An 18180-nucleotide genomic window follows, 5' to 3' on the forward strand; every position below is an offset into this window, starting at 1 on the left:
GATGACACTCTTGTGGAAATATTGTAACATTAGTTGGTTGGGTACTGATTATGACCTTTTTTGTCTTTACTGCAAAAAATAAGCTTTAGAGAAATGTTTAAAAAACGTTCGCTGTAAGTGAAAAGTTTTCTCAGTAATGTTTTGGGTCACTCTGGAGAAGAGCATGAACTTCACATACACCTACATAGAAAAACATGCTGTGTAGGTAAGTCATTAAAGAGTGTGTGTGTGTGTGTGTGTGTGTGTGTGTGTGTGTGTGTGTGTGTGTGTGTGTGTGTGTGTGTGTGTGCGCACTGCTCTCTGTCTCCCCCTACAGACCTGTTTGATAACTACATGCAGCAGGACGCTCACGAGTTCCTCAACTACCTTCTGAACACGGTGGCAGACATCCTGCAGGAGGAGAAGAAACAGGAGAAACAAAACGGACGTCTGAAGAACAACGGGAGCACGGTCACTGCCGAGACGGAGACGGAGAACAAGACCGATTCCACCTGGGTGCACGACATCTTCCAGGGAACGCTGACTAACGAGACGCGCTGCCTCAACTGCGAGACGGTGAGAACTTCTCCACTGGATCAGAGAGCTGGGACTCAAATAAACCTAAAAATAAGCCCTCTTTTCATTTTTTCATGTTTTGATTCATCAGTGATTGAGACTGTTGAATCTCTTTTTTTTTCTCTTTTTTTTTAATTGTCCATTTGTGATCATTTCAGAATCAGTTAGAATGGACCCTTCAAACGCTTTATAAATAACTTTTTAAATATTTTCTATCACCTATTTTACTGCATTACAGCTTCTAAGCGACCCTTTCCTAGTCATTATCATAAGATGTACATTTCTTTTTGGTATTTTTATTTTTATTTTGTTTTTTAGCGAGTAAACCTCACTTGCCTGGAATCGTATCACTAGTTTTTGAGCAAAATAAGCAGAAAGTGTTTGTTTTTTGCGGGGATAGAGACCTGAGAGAAAAAGACTGCTGTGCTAGCTGTTTGTGCCAAGATACTTTTTTTAATTACACATTTTAATCAGGTTCTAAGCTTAAAGATAACGTTAAAAACAGGCCAAACGTGACCTGAACAACAAAACCCGAGTTTATTTTAAAACTGCACCGATTCACTGACACTATAGGGGAAAATAAAGGAAAAATCCAATAAATAAAAATATATTTTATTTATTATAAAATAATAAATAAAATTAAACAATAATTTAAAAAATTAAACAATTAATTTTTTTCCAACTTAAGCAGTACAGTAAGTGGCATTATTTTTTAGCTTAATAGGAATGTGCCAAATGTATCTGCTGGTTTTTATATCACTTGGAGTGCAAAGCTGAGGTCAGAATTTTAACCCGGGTTGCCAGATCTTATCAAAATTAGATGCCAAGCTCCAGAATATCAGCGTTTCCAAAAGAGAAAGATGTGAGAGCGATAGAAATCGCTCATCTGTCTGTTCTGTTCATTTTCTACAGAAGGAACATCACAGATTTAAAGTAACTTGAAGACACACTGAAAAGTCATCGATACCCGGATCTCATTAGGTTTATGAAGTTCAGATGCAGAGTCTAGAGCTTTCTGTCCGTCAGACCAGAGGAAATTAGCAAAGCGGCTAAATTTCTCTGGAACGCTTCAGGAGATATAGCAGCAGAAACAACCAGTTTTTAACTCCACTTCAACGGAGCTTCATTTCCACTCTGTGCTTTAAAGAGAATAGGAAACTATGCTGAATTCGACTTGCGTCAAAATTCTGAATGATGTCATTTCTGACCTCTGTGCATGTGAGCTACAATATAGATAAAAAAACTCTATACTCCTCCGTTGTAAGTAGCAGCTAGTCAGCTAACTGTGATGTGTGAGGTAGGTTTTCTTTCTAACTATCGAGTCAGTGTTACAGATCGAATCGGAGTGTCTGTATGCTGATTGATTTGAAGTGTGTAAATATACAGTATTTTATAGAAGACATTTAAAGGTAAGAGGTGCGGCTTGGTTTGTTGTTGATGCTGTGAGCGGCCATGTTGACTTGATGTCGTTTGCTGAACTCGGCGTTGGGGAGATTCTTGAGTTTCAGAGCTGAGGAGCCATTTGGTTTTGGGGGTTTTTTAGTAGTCGGAGGTTACAACCGTTAGAGAGCTGATTTACACACACACACACACACACCAGAATGAGCTGTTATTTTTTTTCAATTACAGGTAAGCAGTAAAGACGAGGACTTCCTGGATTTGTCTGTGGATGTCGAGCAAAACACTTCAATAACACACTGTCTCAGGTATTTACTTCAGCCAGGAACACTAAAACCTACCCAAGATCTGGGTTACACTCTGAGCTCTCGATGAGGAGATATTTCACAGATATTACACGTCTGTGTGTGTGTGTGTGTGTGTGTGTGTGTGTGTGTGTGTGTGTGTACAGGGACTTCAGTAACACGGAGACGCTGTGCAGTGAGTATAAGTACTACTGTGAAACCTGCTGCAGCAAACAAGAGGCCCAGAAACGGTCAGTCAGTGGGTTTATCACCAATCTGTGTTTGATTTCATTCGCATGTGTTTTTAGAGATAAAGTAAAGAAGCAGAGGATAGTGGGATGGTGTTTTTTTCCTTCAAGATGTTGTGTAGGAATAATCAGCAAGGAAAATGGTGTATCATGAATCATTTTTATTAAAAGTGTGTGATTGTGTGTTGTGTCTCGTCTCCAGCATGCGAGTGAAGAAGCTGCCCATGATCTTGGCCCTTCACCTGAAACGCTTTAAATACATGGAGCAGTTGCAGCGCTACACGAAGCTGAGCTACCGCGTGGTCTTTCCTCTCGAGCTGCGCCTCTTCAACACGTCCGCCGATGCCGTCAACCTCGACCGCATGTACGACCTCGTGGCCGTGGTGGTGCACTGCGGCAGGTACGAGAGTGCAATAACACACAATGCCTACACAGACTCTTAACAACTGAATGTGTTATTCTGTTGTTGGTGACCTTCGTAATGTTGCAGCACGCACACTGTGTATCTGATGACACGAAAATGATACCACAGCGAGGCTTAATTCTCAAATCTGATTGGTCAGAAGGGAGAGAGTTGAAAGGAGAAAAAGAAGAGAGAGGGTGTGGGAGGAGAAATGGAGAGACAGGAGGAGAGGAGAGGGAGGTGAAATGGAGAGAGAGAGAGAGAGGAGGAGAGGGAGGTGAAATAGAGAGAGAGAGGAGGAGAGGGAGGTGAAATAGAGAGATGGAGGAGGAGAGGGAGGTGAAATAGAGAGATGGAGGAGGAGGAGAGGGAGGTGAAATAGAGAGATGGGGGAGGAGAGGGAGGTGAAATAAAGAGAGAGAGGAGGAGAGGGAGGTGAAATAAAGAGAGAGAAGGAGAGGGAGATGAAATAAATAGAGAGAGGAGGAGAGGGAGATGAAATAAATAGAGAGAGGAGGAGAGGGAGGTGAAATGGAGGAGGGGGGTAGAAATGGGGAGAAAGAGGAGGAGGAGAGAGAAGGGTGATAGAGGAGAAATATAGCAGGAGAAAAGAAAAGAAAGGTTGTGAGGAGGAGAGAGATGGGAGAAAGAGAAGAAGGAGAGAGAGGGAGAGTGAAATGGATGGATGGATGGATGGATGGATGGATGGATGGATGGATGGATGGATGGATAGATGGATAGATAGATAGATAGATAGATAGATAGATAGATAGATAGATAGATAGATAGATAGATAGATAGATAGATAGATAGATAGATAGATAGATAGATCTCAGTGTTGGTGTAGAAAGGCTGATAGATACACTGACCATAGTGACACTGTTCAGCATAGTAGTACACACACACACTTCACCTTGTTGTCTGTTGTGTTGTGACAGTGGGCCAAATAGAGGACACTACATCACGATAGTGAAGAGTCACGGCTTCTGGCTGCTGTTTGACGATGACATCGTGGAGGTGTGGCTATGATCTTGTTTAATACATTCAGAAGAGCTTTGCTGAATAAATGTGTTTGTTATCATCATTTGACTCTCTTCCTTTCTCCCACACAGAAAATTGACGCACAGGCGATAGAGGAGTTCTACGGTCTGACTTCTGACATCTCTAAGAACTCTGAGTCAGGATACATCCTTTTTTATCAGTCCAGAGAGTGACCAGATGAGAGGATGAACACAGAGCAAAAACAAAGAAGCAAAGGAAAACGGAAAGTAGGGGACAAAACAAACGAAAGAGATGTAGTTTAATTATTAATACTATTCAGTCCACAGCCCAGTCTCTCTCTCTCTCACACACACACACACACACACACTCAGGAGCAATTTCTGACATCTGTGCCAATAGCACCCTGACCTCATTTTTGCCAATACTACATTTCCCAAAATCCCCCTCTCTACATCATTACTGCACTCTGGGGGTGAACTGTGTGGGGTTTTTTTTTCGCAGGGGGTGGGGGGTGGGATTTAGGGGGGTTTGATTCTGTGTGTGTGTGGTTCTCCATCAAAACTGACCCTCGGTCAGTCACCTGCATATGGAAGGCACTTTATGAACAAAAAGCATCAACATACATAGTGACGAACACTACGAATAAAAAGCAGCAGCAAAAGATCAACATCTGGAAGAACTTCGCTCTGGAAAGGACAGAATCCAATCACTATGATAATAATATCAGCATCTAGCTCTCGGGAACTCTTCAGGGAGAGACCTTCACTTCTGTTGTAGGCTTCTTCTCATTGGAGATCAGTCTGGTTTCCGCTGCACAGACGTGTGTGTGTGTGTGTGTGTGTGTGTGTGTGTGTGTGTACGAACAGGATGATTTCATCTCTACGTTCGTGTGTTACATGTGTATGTTCAGTCCTCCTCCGAATCTCTCCAATTTCTAACCAAGAATTTTCCGGTGAATTAACAAAATGAAGCCAACGATGAGAGAATGTTTTTACCTCCTATCCTACTGGACAGTTAAGACTTTAAGCTTAAGTTATCGGACTAACTAAGAAATCATGGGCTTTTTTTATTTTACAGAATCAGAGTAGCTTTTTATTTCCACTCACTTTGCTGTAGGGTTTATTGACCATCCTTGAATTCGCTGCATCATGGAGTGTTACAGGAATAAGGGTAATTATTTAATATCTCTCACACTGAAAGCATTTAGATAGTGCTGGACAAAAGTAAAGGTTTTGAGTGTGTTCAGATTTATTTAATAAGATTGTCCAGTCCAATTGTTATTATTAAATTATTTTCTGGCCCTTTCTGTGGAAAAAAAATGAGCTGCTGCTTTACCCTCTATCTAAATCTGCATAATAGTCACTAGGACATGGATACCTCAGGTCCTTCCTGTCTATCAGCAGCAGACTGGGACAAGCAGAAAGAGCTTCATCCATGAAAGTTGAAAGCTCTTGTTCAGCTCACGATTCTCCTATGAAGCCGAGATTAAAGGCTATAGCCCAGTTATTGTCTCGTCTGCTCCGTAATGCAACGGGGAGCTATTCCCATTTAAATCCGAATTATCCACAGAAGTCTGCTTACAGGTTAAAGATGTAGAGATATATGCTACATGCTGATGCTTACAGTATCTGGAGCACTGAACCAACATGCATCGTGTAACGTTCCCTCCTTGAGCTGCTAAGACCCCAGTGGCTTGGCTGTCTAAGACCAGTTAAAGAAAAAGTTTCAAGTAAATCCTCTAAGCATTGAGAGCAATGCAGATGCCACAGCGGCAGCTTGCACACTTCTGAAGTATTTCACTGATGAACTGTCGGGTGTTATGTTTCCTTAATGTCCGTATTTGATACTTTTTAAGGCTGAAAATCTGAGAGCAGTTCTGCTTTGCAAAGATTAACACTAAAGGAAACCAGATCCTGTAATGAGTTTCAGTTCAGCCTGCTCGTAATGGCTGCTATGGACCCTCATGTAGAAACGCACAATTTATCTAATTAGAAAGTATGAAGGGCATTTAAAAAAATAAAAATAAAAACATTTTCCGATTCCGTATTCGTGAGGAGAGTCTAGACAGAGAATAATAAGAGGTCTAGAGAAATGTGTAGCATGACTGAACATCTCTCTGACTGAACATGACTGTGTGTGTGTGTGTGTGTGTGTGTGTGTGTGTGTGTGTGTGTGTGTGTGTGTGTGTGTGTGTGTGTGTGTGTGTGTATCTGTCTGTAATGGCCTGAGCTCAGCAAAGTAAGACTATAGGGAAAAGATGAACATTCCTGTCCATGCTCATGTGCTTCTGGTTTAAACCAAGGACGATAATATCAGACTTGTGGTATAATATTATTATATACTTCCTGATTTGCACCTTTGATTTGTCTGTGTTTTCATGTTTCATTTCTGACCTCATATTCTCACACTACTTAGTTCAAGATTTAATAAGTAACATTGCAATCTGATGGAATATTAATAAGATAAAGGATGTTGTTTGGGGCGGGGAGCTCTGAATATTTGGAAGTTCGTTTATTTAATTAAAAAAATCCTTCAAACCGAAATTTCATGAATTTGACTTTCATCAATGTGCAAGTTCATTAAAAAAAAAAATATATATATATATATATATATATATATAATGTGTGTGAAATGAGCCGACGGACTGGAAGCTTTCTGCTAGAAGGTTTCTGCTGCTTCACTGGTCGACTGCATGCTTTATGCCTTACACTCTGTTTTTTTTACAATAAAATGAAACATGCATGGTTAGAAATGTTAAAAATCAGCCATTACAATGTCATTAACTATCATTAATCACTAATTACAGTACGATGGTGGCGGTATACATGAGGGGACATCTTTAAAGTCTTACAAGTAAAAACTGTAGACTGCAGTCAATTCGGAAGGCATTGCTTTTAAAATACAATTAAATATGAGGAAATATGTTTCATATTTGGATGTGTTTGTAGGTAAATCCACCTGTTGTAAAGGCTGTCTGTATTTATTCAGCTAAAAGGGAGAAATTCAATTTATTTTGTATAGCGCCTTTTACAGTGAACATTGTCTCAAAGCAGCTTTACAAAAGAAGAGAAGGGGAGGGGGAAAATGAAAATTAAAAAAAAAAGAACTAAATAACTGGAATTAAGAATAAATTATTAAATTAAATTATTAAACTATTTTATCCCTAAAGAGCAAGCCTGTGGTGACGGTGGCAAGGAAAAACTCCCTGGGATGAAGTGAGGAAGAAACCTTGAGAGGAACCAGGAACCCATCCTCATTTGGGTGACACAACAGTAAATAACATAACTGTAGCTGATTAATGTCCTTTCTACAACAGAAATCAATGGCCCATGAGGAACTATTAGGTCAGTGTAGTTTCTAAGGTCATTATTCTTTGCTGTCAGATGATGGTGTGAAAGTCCCCAAGTGGCTCTGTCATGGCTGTATCCTGGTCCACACAGATCCATCCACAGCATCAGTGGGCACCACCAAGCGATGAGCCTCTGACCAGGGGTAGGGCAGTGGACACACTGGAAACTGGCAAACACTGGGAGCTCAGGAGTGGGGTGTGTAGCTCGACAGAGAAAGACAGAGAGAGAAAGAGAAAGATATTAAGTATGATTCTGATCATGTGATGTTTAAGGACAATGTAGATGATGTGTAAAGTGCAGGCAGGGACTCTGGCAAGACTAGCTATGACAGCATAACTAAAAGGGCAACAACACTTCACCTGTCACTGCTTAGAATGTGATCAGGGTATGAGCTGATTGGTTACCTTGTGTATGTAGCCGTAATGCTAAGACTAAATGATGGACCGTCAGCCTTTCAGAACTAGTTAAGTTTCTCTGATTACTGGCTTCCTAGCTGTAACACTTTGTGATGCTTAGTCCAGAAAATGCATTCCATGGAGAACAAGTGCTGAAAGTGAATATTGCTCCATTTTGAGCATGATGCTGATCCTTATTTGTGCCAGTTCTGATCTTGTCTGTGAATAAGAACCAGGTTGAGTGCTGATTATGTTTCTTCTGAGGATGAGAGTCACTCAAGATCCTGCTGGGTCCTTTTCTTGAAGGTAAGGATGAAGACATGCATTTGATTAAGATTATTGCGCACTTGGGTAAGGACAGCAGCTACATGCAGCTATGTTGCAGTACGTGTGAGAATGACTCAAGCACTAATGCTGATCTTTGTTGAGGACAAAATTCGCTCAGTACCGAAATGTCCCAAAATGGTGGAATTCAAAGTCCTCATTTTACAGGAGTGTGTCTGTCCTCTTAGTGCTACCCAAAAGGTGGCTTTAGTGCCTGTTTAAAACCATTTAATGAAGGAATTATTCAAGTATGCCAATCTATACACTTCCTTTAACCAATTGAGTAACATGCCTTTGGCGAGACCCTTTTATTTTTTCCAAAAGCACAAAAAAAGCAGGTCACTGACCCAATAGCTGGCACTTAAGAGCCTTTTCTGGACACAGCGGCATTTACAAGGGTCTCTAGAGTCAATCTTCTTCATCGGGTTGAGCAGGCGAGTGTCTTCCTTTAATCACACCACAGAGGCAGTATTTCTACATGCACTGGTGATTTCAGAAAGGTTTCTGAGATGCATTTGGAGTTTTGCTGCAATTAGGGCGATGATTTGATTTACATCTGTTGTTCAAGTCACCAAATAACTCACCATTCTGCCTCAAAATACAGAATTGGGAAATAGGATTTACAAACCAAAGATTTTATGATCTTAATTACTGCGCATTCATAGCACAGAGCATGAAAAAGCAAAGAATATGCCCTATGGTCTGCTCTATAAGTCAGTTATCGATCTCAGTAATACAATAATACTAAAGTTAGCGTCACCTGACGTGCATGTAACACACTTTAATCATGGTAATGCAAATGTAATGCAATCGTTTAGGGCTTACCCTCCTGAATCCACTTGTTCTGCTTCTTTGGCGAGACAGGAATGTAAAAGAGATCGAGTATGACGCATCAGCACCATCGTATAGGCTTCACACATGAGCTCGAGGTCATAAGAAAATGATTCTGCTCTTAGTACTTGGCTAAAAAAAACAAGTAAAGTTATTCCATAAGGAAAGTAACTCCTCTGGTGGTCTGTAATGTAATGAAGTTGTAATGAACAAACAATGTGTTTAAATAACATTTAGAGACTTTTCTCTTTAAGTCAAACCCTGAAATTGTTCCAAGGCCCAGCCTTTACTCCATTACTCTCCCTGCATTTGTTTCCCAATGGTGCGATTGCAATGAAAAGATTTTCTGTATCATGAAATTTTATCTAGGTGTCTTCATGTCTTCATAAGAGGTGTATTGTATGTCCCTGTAATATTTTGTTACCCCTTCCTGAACTGCCAGATATTTGTTTTCTAGCTCATTTGGTTTAAGTCTCTATTCCGAATTCTTTTCGAATGAATTAAAAGCACTACACACGTGTGGAGTTTAGATGGAAGATGAAAATATCCTTGACATTCATGGCCAGAATGCATCAGTCTGCTATTGGCGCTGGTGCATAGTTTCTCCTCCTCCTCCAACATCCCACCCTACCTCTTGCTTTGTAAAGTCAGCGAAACAAATCACGAATCAATCCTCAGCTTCAACACGTCTAATGAGAAGAAAGTGTATAAGAAATATTTGACTCTTTCATATATATATATATATATAATAGAAACAATGAAGTTTTTATTTATTGTACATGTGAATGTGTGCCGTTTTCTCAGTTACTGATCTCACACACAAAAACACGCTCTTTTTAAGATCCTGATTTGTTCATTCGAGATAAATAAAAAATAAAAAAAAAAACATACAGAATGTCAGACAGCACAAAAGAATATATTTATTTACTCTTATGTAAGACTGTAAATCCAAGGCTGTGAAAGAAGTTTCTGGAGTGAAGATGACTAGTCATGTCTTAGAAGAAATAGAAATAAATAATTAAAGGAAGTTGGTTAAAAACAATTAGCTGTTTCATAGCGATTCTTGTCTGTACGGTTGGATCTCTTTAAGAGGGCGTGTAAAAGTTTGAGCATCATTGAAAATTGATGACAAAGGCAAGACAAATAAAACTTGAGCTGAACCCCAACATACACACATCATGTCTTATGTGTAAACCATCATTTAGACCAGTGTTTCCCAAACTAGGGTCCCAAAAGGGGTCGTGATAGAAACTAACTAACAAATCTCCTCTTATTGTATTCATTTAATATAAGAAATTCTGCTCTAACTATACAGATTTTCTGTATTCTGTACAGTTTTCTGGATTTTCCAAATCAGTTAATACTACTGAATATCAGTGGTGTGCCGTCAGGGCCAGCAAGGCCTTCTCTGCTGGCCTAAACAGCAGTGATCTGGATCACTGACTTGTATTTTAATATATTTAATATATTTTTCCATGAATGTGTATTAAATTATTCCCAATAGTCTATTCTCTACATTTCATAGCTTTTCTCTTGGTTGCGCTGCTTCCAGTAGTGTATATTTATGATAAGAGTATTTATCCGATCATATTTCAACCAGTGGCTGACATCATGTGTTTCCAGGGTGAAAGAAATCTGCCTTAAGGCCTTCAGAATCAATAGTGCAGGCGTCCGGAGCTTAAAATAAGTGGGATTGAAATTGTTCCATTAACCAATCAGATTTCGAGTTGGTGTCACTGGGGCCATCTAGCAGGCATACGATTATGTCAACAATTTCCCGTCCTTTGATTGGATAATTGGAGTAGTCAGAGGCAGCGAACCACACAAACTAAATAAAATATATATATTTTAACTCACAATGGCTGAGAGAGGAGAAGAAATCGACTTGGTCGCAGACATCCTTACAAATGCATTTTCAAGGTGGACTGTAATAAATGGACTATTCCTTGTGAGGTGTGAAATACTGTAGCCTCATTTCTTTCTTACTTTGCTTTTTAACGGTTGATTAGTATCTTTCGTCATAATGATGGTACAGAGGTGGATTCATTGAGGAAGGACACCGGTGAAGGCCTAGGTGTGAAATGCACGGCCCGCCCCTGCTGAATGTAAAGTCTTAGATTTTTAGATTTGAGCTGCACCTCAAGACAACAGTGCCAACAACAGCAGAAGGATTTTCTGTGTACGAATTCACTAAAGCTATAATTGTTGTCATTTTTAATCCAACAGACGTTCATGAGACAAACGGGCGAGTGTGTGTGCGCTAGCGTGTGACACTCGGCTTGCGTCACTGCTGAGGTAAAAATATATAGCTGAGAGACTGAATGCTGCTGTCGAGGATACTGCATTAGCTTCCTAGTACACTGAAATTTGATTATTTTTCTGTTGCTGCTTTGCTGTTTTCTCACGTCTGTTGTACATGTACATTACTATAAATAATCAGCGTTTTATTCGATTAGATAATCAGATGATCGCTGAAAGAATGGGATGCCATTCGATGTTTATTTGCACATGACTTCTATAACAAGGTGAGAGCAGCAATGAGGAAATGATTATGGACGCACCTGAAGCCTGACAGAGAAAGCTGGATGCTCAGTGTTAAGCGTCTGATACTTTACATTAAATCAGCTGAAGTTGTGAAATGCACATCTCTTGGATGACACAATGTCTGTGCAGTGCTATAGATATTGAGTGAATGAATGAATGAATGAATGAATAAAAATTTACACTTTATAAGGAATGCTATAATAATACAGGCGAAAACCGCCACTTTGCTTCATTTTTCCGTTCAACAGCATCCCCGAGAATGCCTGTTCATTTCTGGTTACCATTGAATTACACTGAACTCACTGTCGTGTTCGTGGAAGCAGTTTTGTGCTTTATTTCATTCTTGGAAGTAGCCATGATAAATTGGGTAAATTGTTTCCATAAAATTTGGTCAGAAAGGCTGTCATTCAAACAATGCTTGATTGCTATTAAGATGGCCTATGTGTGCAAATCCCCTCATCATGCCTGCAGGGGATATGTGGTAGATTAGTGGTTAAGGTGTTGGACTACTCAAAAAGGAAGGTTGTGAGTTTGAGACCCACCAAGCTGCCACTGCTGGGCCCCTAAACAAGGCACTTAACCCTCAATTGCACAGTTGTATAAAATGAGATAAACAATGTAAGTCACTCTGGATAAGGGTGTCTGCTAAATGCCAGAAATGTAAATGTAATGCAGCTGACTCCATGTTATTACCTTTATGTCACAGAAACACTGAGAGCAGGTGATTTGTCATGTTTGGGTGAGGCTGTGTGTGTTAGTTCATCTGCCATAAGGTTTGATATATTGTTCATTCTGAGATGGTTTTTTTTTGCTCACTACAGTGAGTAAAGACTGAATTAACAAAATCTTCTTCTCAGGTCAAATCTGTCTGGTCATGTTCCCCTGACCCTCTTTCATCAGCAGGCCATTTCTGGATATCACTGGATGTTTTTCACACGATTCTGTGTACAGTAAATGATAGATAGTCATCTGCATTAAAATACCAAGCGATTTGGTCAGGTCAGTCCTTTAGGCGCCATCTTTCCACAATCAGAGTCACTCAGATTAGATTTTTTCCCACATTCTGAAGTTTGATGTGAACATTAACTTAAGTTCTTGACCTGTATAATATGCATGCTTTGAACTGCTGCCACATGATTGGCTGATGTTAAACCTGCAATTTTCATCTGTTCCATTCAGCCTCCACTGATTTAATAAATACTTTTTTTTCTTACTGGATGAATACATGAATGAATGAAAGGAATGAAGTAAATGCAAACACAGTTTATTCTCGGACCGCTTTGATTTTTATGAAAGGAGAAGTAGGAGATTCTCTTCATGATCAAGATGATGCATCATACCCTGGAGGAGTGGAGCGTGTGTGTGTGTGTGTGTGTGTGTGTGTAGAGAGAGAGATTTTCTCTACACTCTACACTTCTCTTCTCATGAAGAGAAGGAGCTCTGAATGAGGAAGGACGCAATGTTGTTTCCAAGTAACTGTCAAGGATTCAATTATAATCGGTTTTAATCTCAGAGAAGTGATGATAAAGCCTCCTGTTTATGTCCTCGGATGATTGTTCTGGACTGCATACCTGTTTGCGTTTTTAATCAACCTTTTACTGTTCCCAGAATCACACCGCACACGCCTAAGGGGAAGAAACTGAAGGAACATTCTCTCCTGTTCTTCCACAGAGTTTCTGAGAAATCTACTGCTACTGAACTTAACATTACTGTAATGTTCAGTAGAAAAAAAGCAGGAGAAATGGATGATCATGACCCGCAGCTGTCAATGCCTCCCTCCTCTTAGTTTACCATATCTATTCCATAATCTAATGCTGTTTGTTCCAGGGACACATTCAGACCATCCAATCTGTTGACTTTCTACGAAACCGCGATAAAGATTACTGCGAAGATGAATAAGAAAGACGAATGCAATCCTTCAAATCTATTTGTTTCTCTTTTAATTGATGCAGAAAACATCTGTGCAGTAAAGAATGACGTTTAGATTAATTGCACAATCATATTTTTATAGCACACATTCAGACTGCTTTCATTTGGACTTCTAACTGGCCTGACGGTCCCACATGTGATCTAATGGAGATCTAGTGGTACAAGTGTGTGAGTCTCGACTGACGGCAGAAGCACTGATTTGGGTGAAAATTCAAGCTAGGATTCCTCGTCATGAAAATGATTTCAAAAAGCACACATAAGACAACATTGTAGTTTCTGCTGTGGTTATTTATTTTATTCAGTAGAATTCCTGGCTTGTGATTATTCGATCAATAGATAAACAACCACAGTTTAGAGAATAAATATAATGACACCAAACTGTATAAACCTGTGCACCATCCGAATAATAGCCAAGCCAAAAGACTGTATTTTGTTTGTATTCAGTTCTGTTATTATAGCACTACAAAAGCAGAAAGATTAAAAAATAAACAGTCTACAAAACTGAATGCGAATTGCAGACTCGCTCCATTATTTTCTGCAGAAGCTGGTTGTTTATGAACAGAAAGACATCTCCATGCTGATGTTTGTGTGATCTTCTCAGCAGCAGTTTTGTATTGTTGTGGGGTTATTTTTTTGGTTGTTTCTCTCCTATTCAGCCTCTCTATTATTCTTTATTCATTCCTTTTCCTCCACTCAGTGTTTCTAATTTCATGCTCTAAACATTTGTTTTTATTACTAAAGACTTTAAGCATCGTATTTGACCGCTGCACTCATCCCTCAGTGCTATATGTCTGAATGTATTTATTCAATGAGCCTCATCCATGTGTCCACTTGCAATTTCAAAAAAATACATTAGCAACACATGTGAAACTCTTCCACTAAAAAATGATGCAGAAATGTAAGTGATCAGCGCACTGCTTGTGACTCTAGTATCCCTGCTGCTGAGATCCTTCACAGGATGATGCTGCCACCACCGTGCTTCACCACAGGAATGGTGTTACCAGTTAATAAGAGCAGTACCTGGCTCGTGCTTACAGTTCAGCCCAAACATCTGTCTCAAACCAGAGAATCTTTTTTCCTCATGTCCTTTAAGTGCCTGCCTTTTATGTGTCTTTTATCCAGGAGCGTTTTATCTCTACACTCTACTCCAAAGAAATGATTGCCTCAGTGGTTTTGAGATAATGGTCTTCCAGCAGGTTCTCTCATCTCTGCAGAGGTCTTCTGAGGCTGGGTTCTTGGTCACCTCCCTGATCAAGGGATGATTCCAAGAGGAGACTCCATGAGAGCATTTACTCTTGGCCAAATTTATTTGAATGCATTAGTCTAATCAGAGTTCCTTGTACTTCAGGGCTTGGTTTTTTGCAAGTGAATTGTTTATACACACAGGTGTGTGCCTTAAATCATGTCCTTCTTCTTTTTCCCTTCAGGGGTGGCCACAGTGAATCATCTCTCTCCACCTATCCCTATCTTCTGCATCCTCAACACTTACACCCACTAGCTTCATATCCTCATTTATTACATCCATATACCTCCTCTTTGGCCTTCCTCTTTTCCTCCTGCTTGGCAGCTCCATGTCCAACATTCTCCTACCAATATACTCACTCTCCCTCCTCTGGACATGTCCAAACCATCTTAATCTGTCCTCCCTAACTTTGTCCCCCAAACGTCCAACATGAGCTGTCTCTCTGATGTTCCTAATCCTGTCCAACCTTGTCACTCCCAAAGAGAACCTCAACATCTTCAGCTCTGCTACCTCCAGCTCTGACTCCTGTCTCTGTCTCAGTGACACTGCCTCTAAACCATACAGCCTGGCCGGTCTCACCACTGTCCTGTACACCTTCCCCTTGATTCTCGCTGAAATTTTTCTATCACACAGAACTCCCGACACCTTTCTCCACCCATTCCAACCTGCCTGCACTCGCTTCTTTACCTCTTTCTCACACTCTCCATTAAATCATGTCCAATCAGTTAAATGTCTGTTGGGTGTAATCCGGTCACGTTCTAATCACTAGATAATCAAAGCAAACAGGATGTACCTGACCTCAGTTTGAAGTGCCTTTAGCCAAGAGTCTGAAAGATGATCTAAATGAGAGATTTGAGTATTTTAATTTTTTTTTTTTTTTTTTTAATTGCTCTCTCTATCTGTTTCTCTCTCACATTATTACTCACAATTCAGCATTTCCCTGCACTTCAACTCTCACTCATCTCTCTAGTCCATCAATATTGTTGCCATTTTTATTAGTAAGATCTTTCTCTGCTGGAAAAATGGAGCTTGGTCTGACCAGCTGTCATTCTATTTGAGTCAAGCTGAATAGGTCAAGCCAGAGCTTGTAGAAAAAGATGACTTTTATGTCTACGTCTAAAGACCCTGTTTTTCTTTTTCTCCTTATTCAAGTTTCCTGAAATACAATTTAATCAGCTTTTCTGCCATGTTGCATTAATAAGCATTCATAAACTGTTTTTATCGACCAGCACTTGCTAGCTGGACAAGCATATGCACCTATTTCACCAGCCAGGATAATGATTTAGCTGCTTTTAACTGGTCAGGACCATGCTTGATTTTGCAGAAGGGCTTTAACAAAAAAAAATTATGAAAATGCTTTAGGATACATCACGTGAGTAGGAATTAAATAAACTGTTCAACACTGAAACGCAGGTCCTGGCTTCATTCTAAACTTTTGCTGCCCTCTATTGGGTCCAGAAAGCCATTACAGTATCTGCTGTTAAACTTAATCCTAACCCTGGTCCCATTATATTGTTATCTGTTTAGTGCTCCACATATATTTGTATTTCTGTCTTTGTATTTAAGCCTGAAGTGGCTATAGTGTAGAGTACAATTCCTCATGACTATAAACTGTTGTAGATAGGACATTATGAACATTTACATTATTTACTGTCCAGTGTCACCCAAATGAGGATAAGGTTCCCTTCTGAGCCTGGTTCCTTTCAAGGTTTCTTCCTCATGTCATCTCAAGGAGTTTTTCCTCACCACCGTCACCTCAGGCTTGCTCATTAGGGATAAATTTTGGGGATAAATAATAACTTGTCTTTAAACGTTATCATTTTTTTCTATGTTTCTATCCTTCTGTAAAAAAAATGTCCATTGTTAAAAGTGCTATACAAATAAATTGAATTGAATTTAAGTTAATTGAGTAGACTATTAATTATTTATTATATATTAAAATCCATCTATTTCTGTAGTGCTTATCCTACACAGGGTCATGAAAAACCTGGAGTCAGGGCAGAACCCAGGGGACTCAGAGCGGAAGGACATGGTACCAACCCATCACAGGGCGCAATCACAGACTTAAAACAATTTATTGATGCCAACATGCTGGAGGAGGAAACCAGAGAACCTTGAGGAAACCCCTGAGAACATGCAAACTCCACACACACACACACACACACACACACACAGGAAGGAGATGGGAATCAAACCTCAACTTTATTCGTTAAAAAACTGTGTGCAGGTCAGCACTTCACTGAGAAAAATAAATATTAATGAAATATAAATGAAAGATAATATATTCAAAGTACAGAAAAAGGTGCTAGGGAACTATTGCACATAATAAGATAATTGCACATGATGTGGTATTGCACATGTATTAATATAAGATAATATGATGTATTCCTATTTGTTTGCATCCCCATCACATTGTTCTAGTTTATTTCAGAGACAAAACAACATCATTACCAGGTTAGAAATCTGTATATTGTTCGCTAGAGTTGTTATTGCATGGTTGCTTAATGTAGGAATATTCTAGCTGCATGATGATAATAAATCTTTGCTTTTGTTAGTGACTTCATAGGACAGGCAGATTAACAAGTTCAAAACATCATTCATCTCTGTACTCTGTTGAATATCAGCCATTTTTATGCTCTGTGTTCGTGGTTCAGGCTAAAAATGTGGCTTTCTCAGAGGCACTTAAGCAGAGATGCTTTTTGGCAGGATTCTCATCATCCCCCTGCAACAGGAAACAGATGAGGTCTCAGAGCACGCCTGACCAGTACATAGGGAGCAATGAAAGAGATGACGGACGGAGTTTGAATCTTATGAATGATATTATATATAAATATAATAGCACAAGATTACAAAAAGGCGGAAGACTGGCTATCCAAGTGGATAAAACGGGGGAAAACAGTGACTATTATTGAATATTAGACTAAAATATGCGCTTACTGCACACATGGGCTTTATATGATATGATCAAATCAGTTTTTTTAATAGGAAATCTAAATTCTGCAGCTGCACAAATGTTTATTTTGTGCTCCACTTATCAGTGGGTTCATTAAGCCTTAAACATCCTTAAAAGAAAAAAGAAATGCTTCCCTCTAATCCAGACATGAGTTTCGGTGGAAAATTGGAAAATCTGTATTTTAAAAACTGATCATTTGTGCCACATAAAAATAAAAAAACGTTAATTATAATACGTCAGCTAGTACAATTTATAACTGCCTCAGTGTTTTCATGCGTTCAGGACTTTAGACCATTATTCATTTAGCATTAAAAAAAATTGGTATTAAAATGTATTGGTATTATTAAAGGTACTGGTATTAAAAAGGTGTATTGGGTAAATGGTGATCTGTGTTATACTGGAAAGTGCTTTTTTTTACTTTAGAAAAGATAAATAAAACTGGTAAACAAGCACAAATAGCTCCATATGTCAATGTTGTGTACATGATGTGGATTTTAACCCACTGTGTGTGTGTGTGTGTGTGCGTGTGTGTGTGTGTGTGTGTGTGTAGCCTAAACCCGAATTTTTGATTTTTCTTTTCTTTTCTTTTCTTTTCTTTGTTTTGTTTTTGCTTTGCTTTGCTTTGCTTTGCTTTGCTTTGCTTTGCTTTGCTTTGCTTTGCTTTGTTTTGTTTTGTTTTGTTTTGTTTTGTTTTTCTTTTGCTTTGCTTTTGTTTTGTTTT

The 18180-nt window shown here is 39.3% G+C and overlaps 1 protein-coding gene across 2 annotated transcripts in view; it reads left to right on the top strand.

The window, feature by feature from the left end:
* Positions 1-4395, top strand: part of usp46 (ubiquitin specific peptidase 46) — a 27863-nt gene extending 23468 nt beyond the window's left edge. For both annotated transcript variants that reach the window (XM_058379171.1, XM_058379172.1), the window contains 6 exons: positions 317-555; positions 2185-2261; positions 2405-2488; positions 2688-2885; positions 3827-3905; positions 4001-4395. In XM_058379171.1, coding sequence (XP_058235154.1) covers positions 317-555; positions 2185-2261; positions 2405-2488; positions 2688-2885; positions 3827-3905; positions 4001-4102 — 779 coding nt within the window. In that variant the 3' untranslated portion in view covers positions 4103-4395. The remainder of the gene's footprint in view (positions 1-316; positions 556-2184; positions 2262-2404; positions 2489-2687; positions 2886-3826; positions 3906-4000) is intronic.
* The last annotated feature ends 13785 nt before the right edge of the window (positions 4396-18180 follow it).

This window comes from Hemibagrus wyckioides, linkage group LG25 (genome assembly GCF_019097595.1).
Source record: "Hemibagrus wyckioides isolate EC202008001 linkage group LG25, SWU_Hwy_1.0, whole genome shotgun sequence".
NCBI classification, from domain to species: Eukaryota; Metazoa; Chordata; class Actinopteri; order Siluriformes; family Bagridae; genus Hemibagrus; species Hemibagrus wyckioides.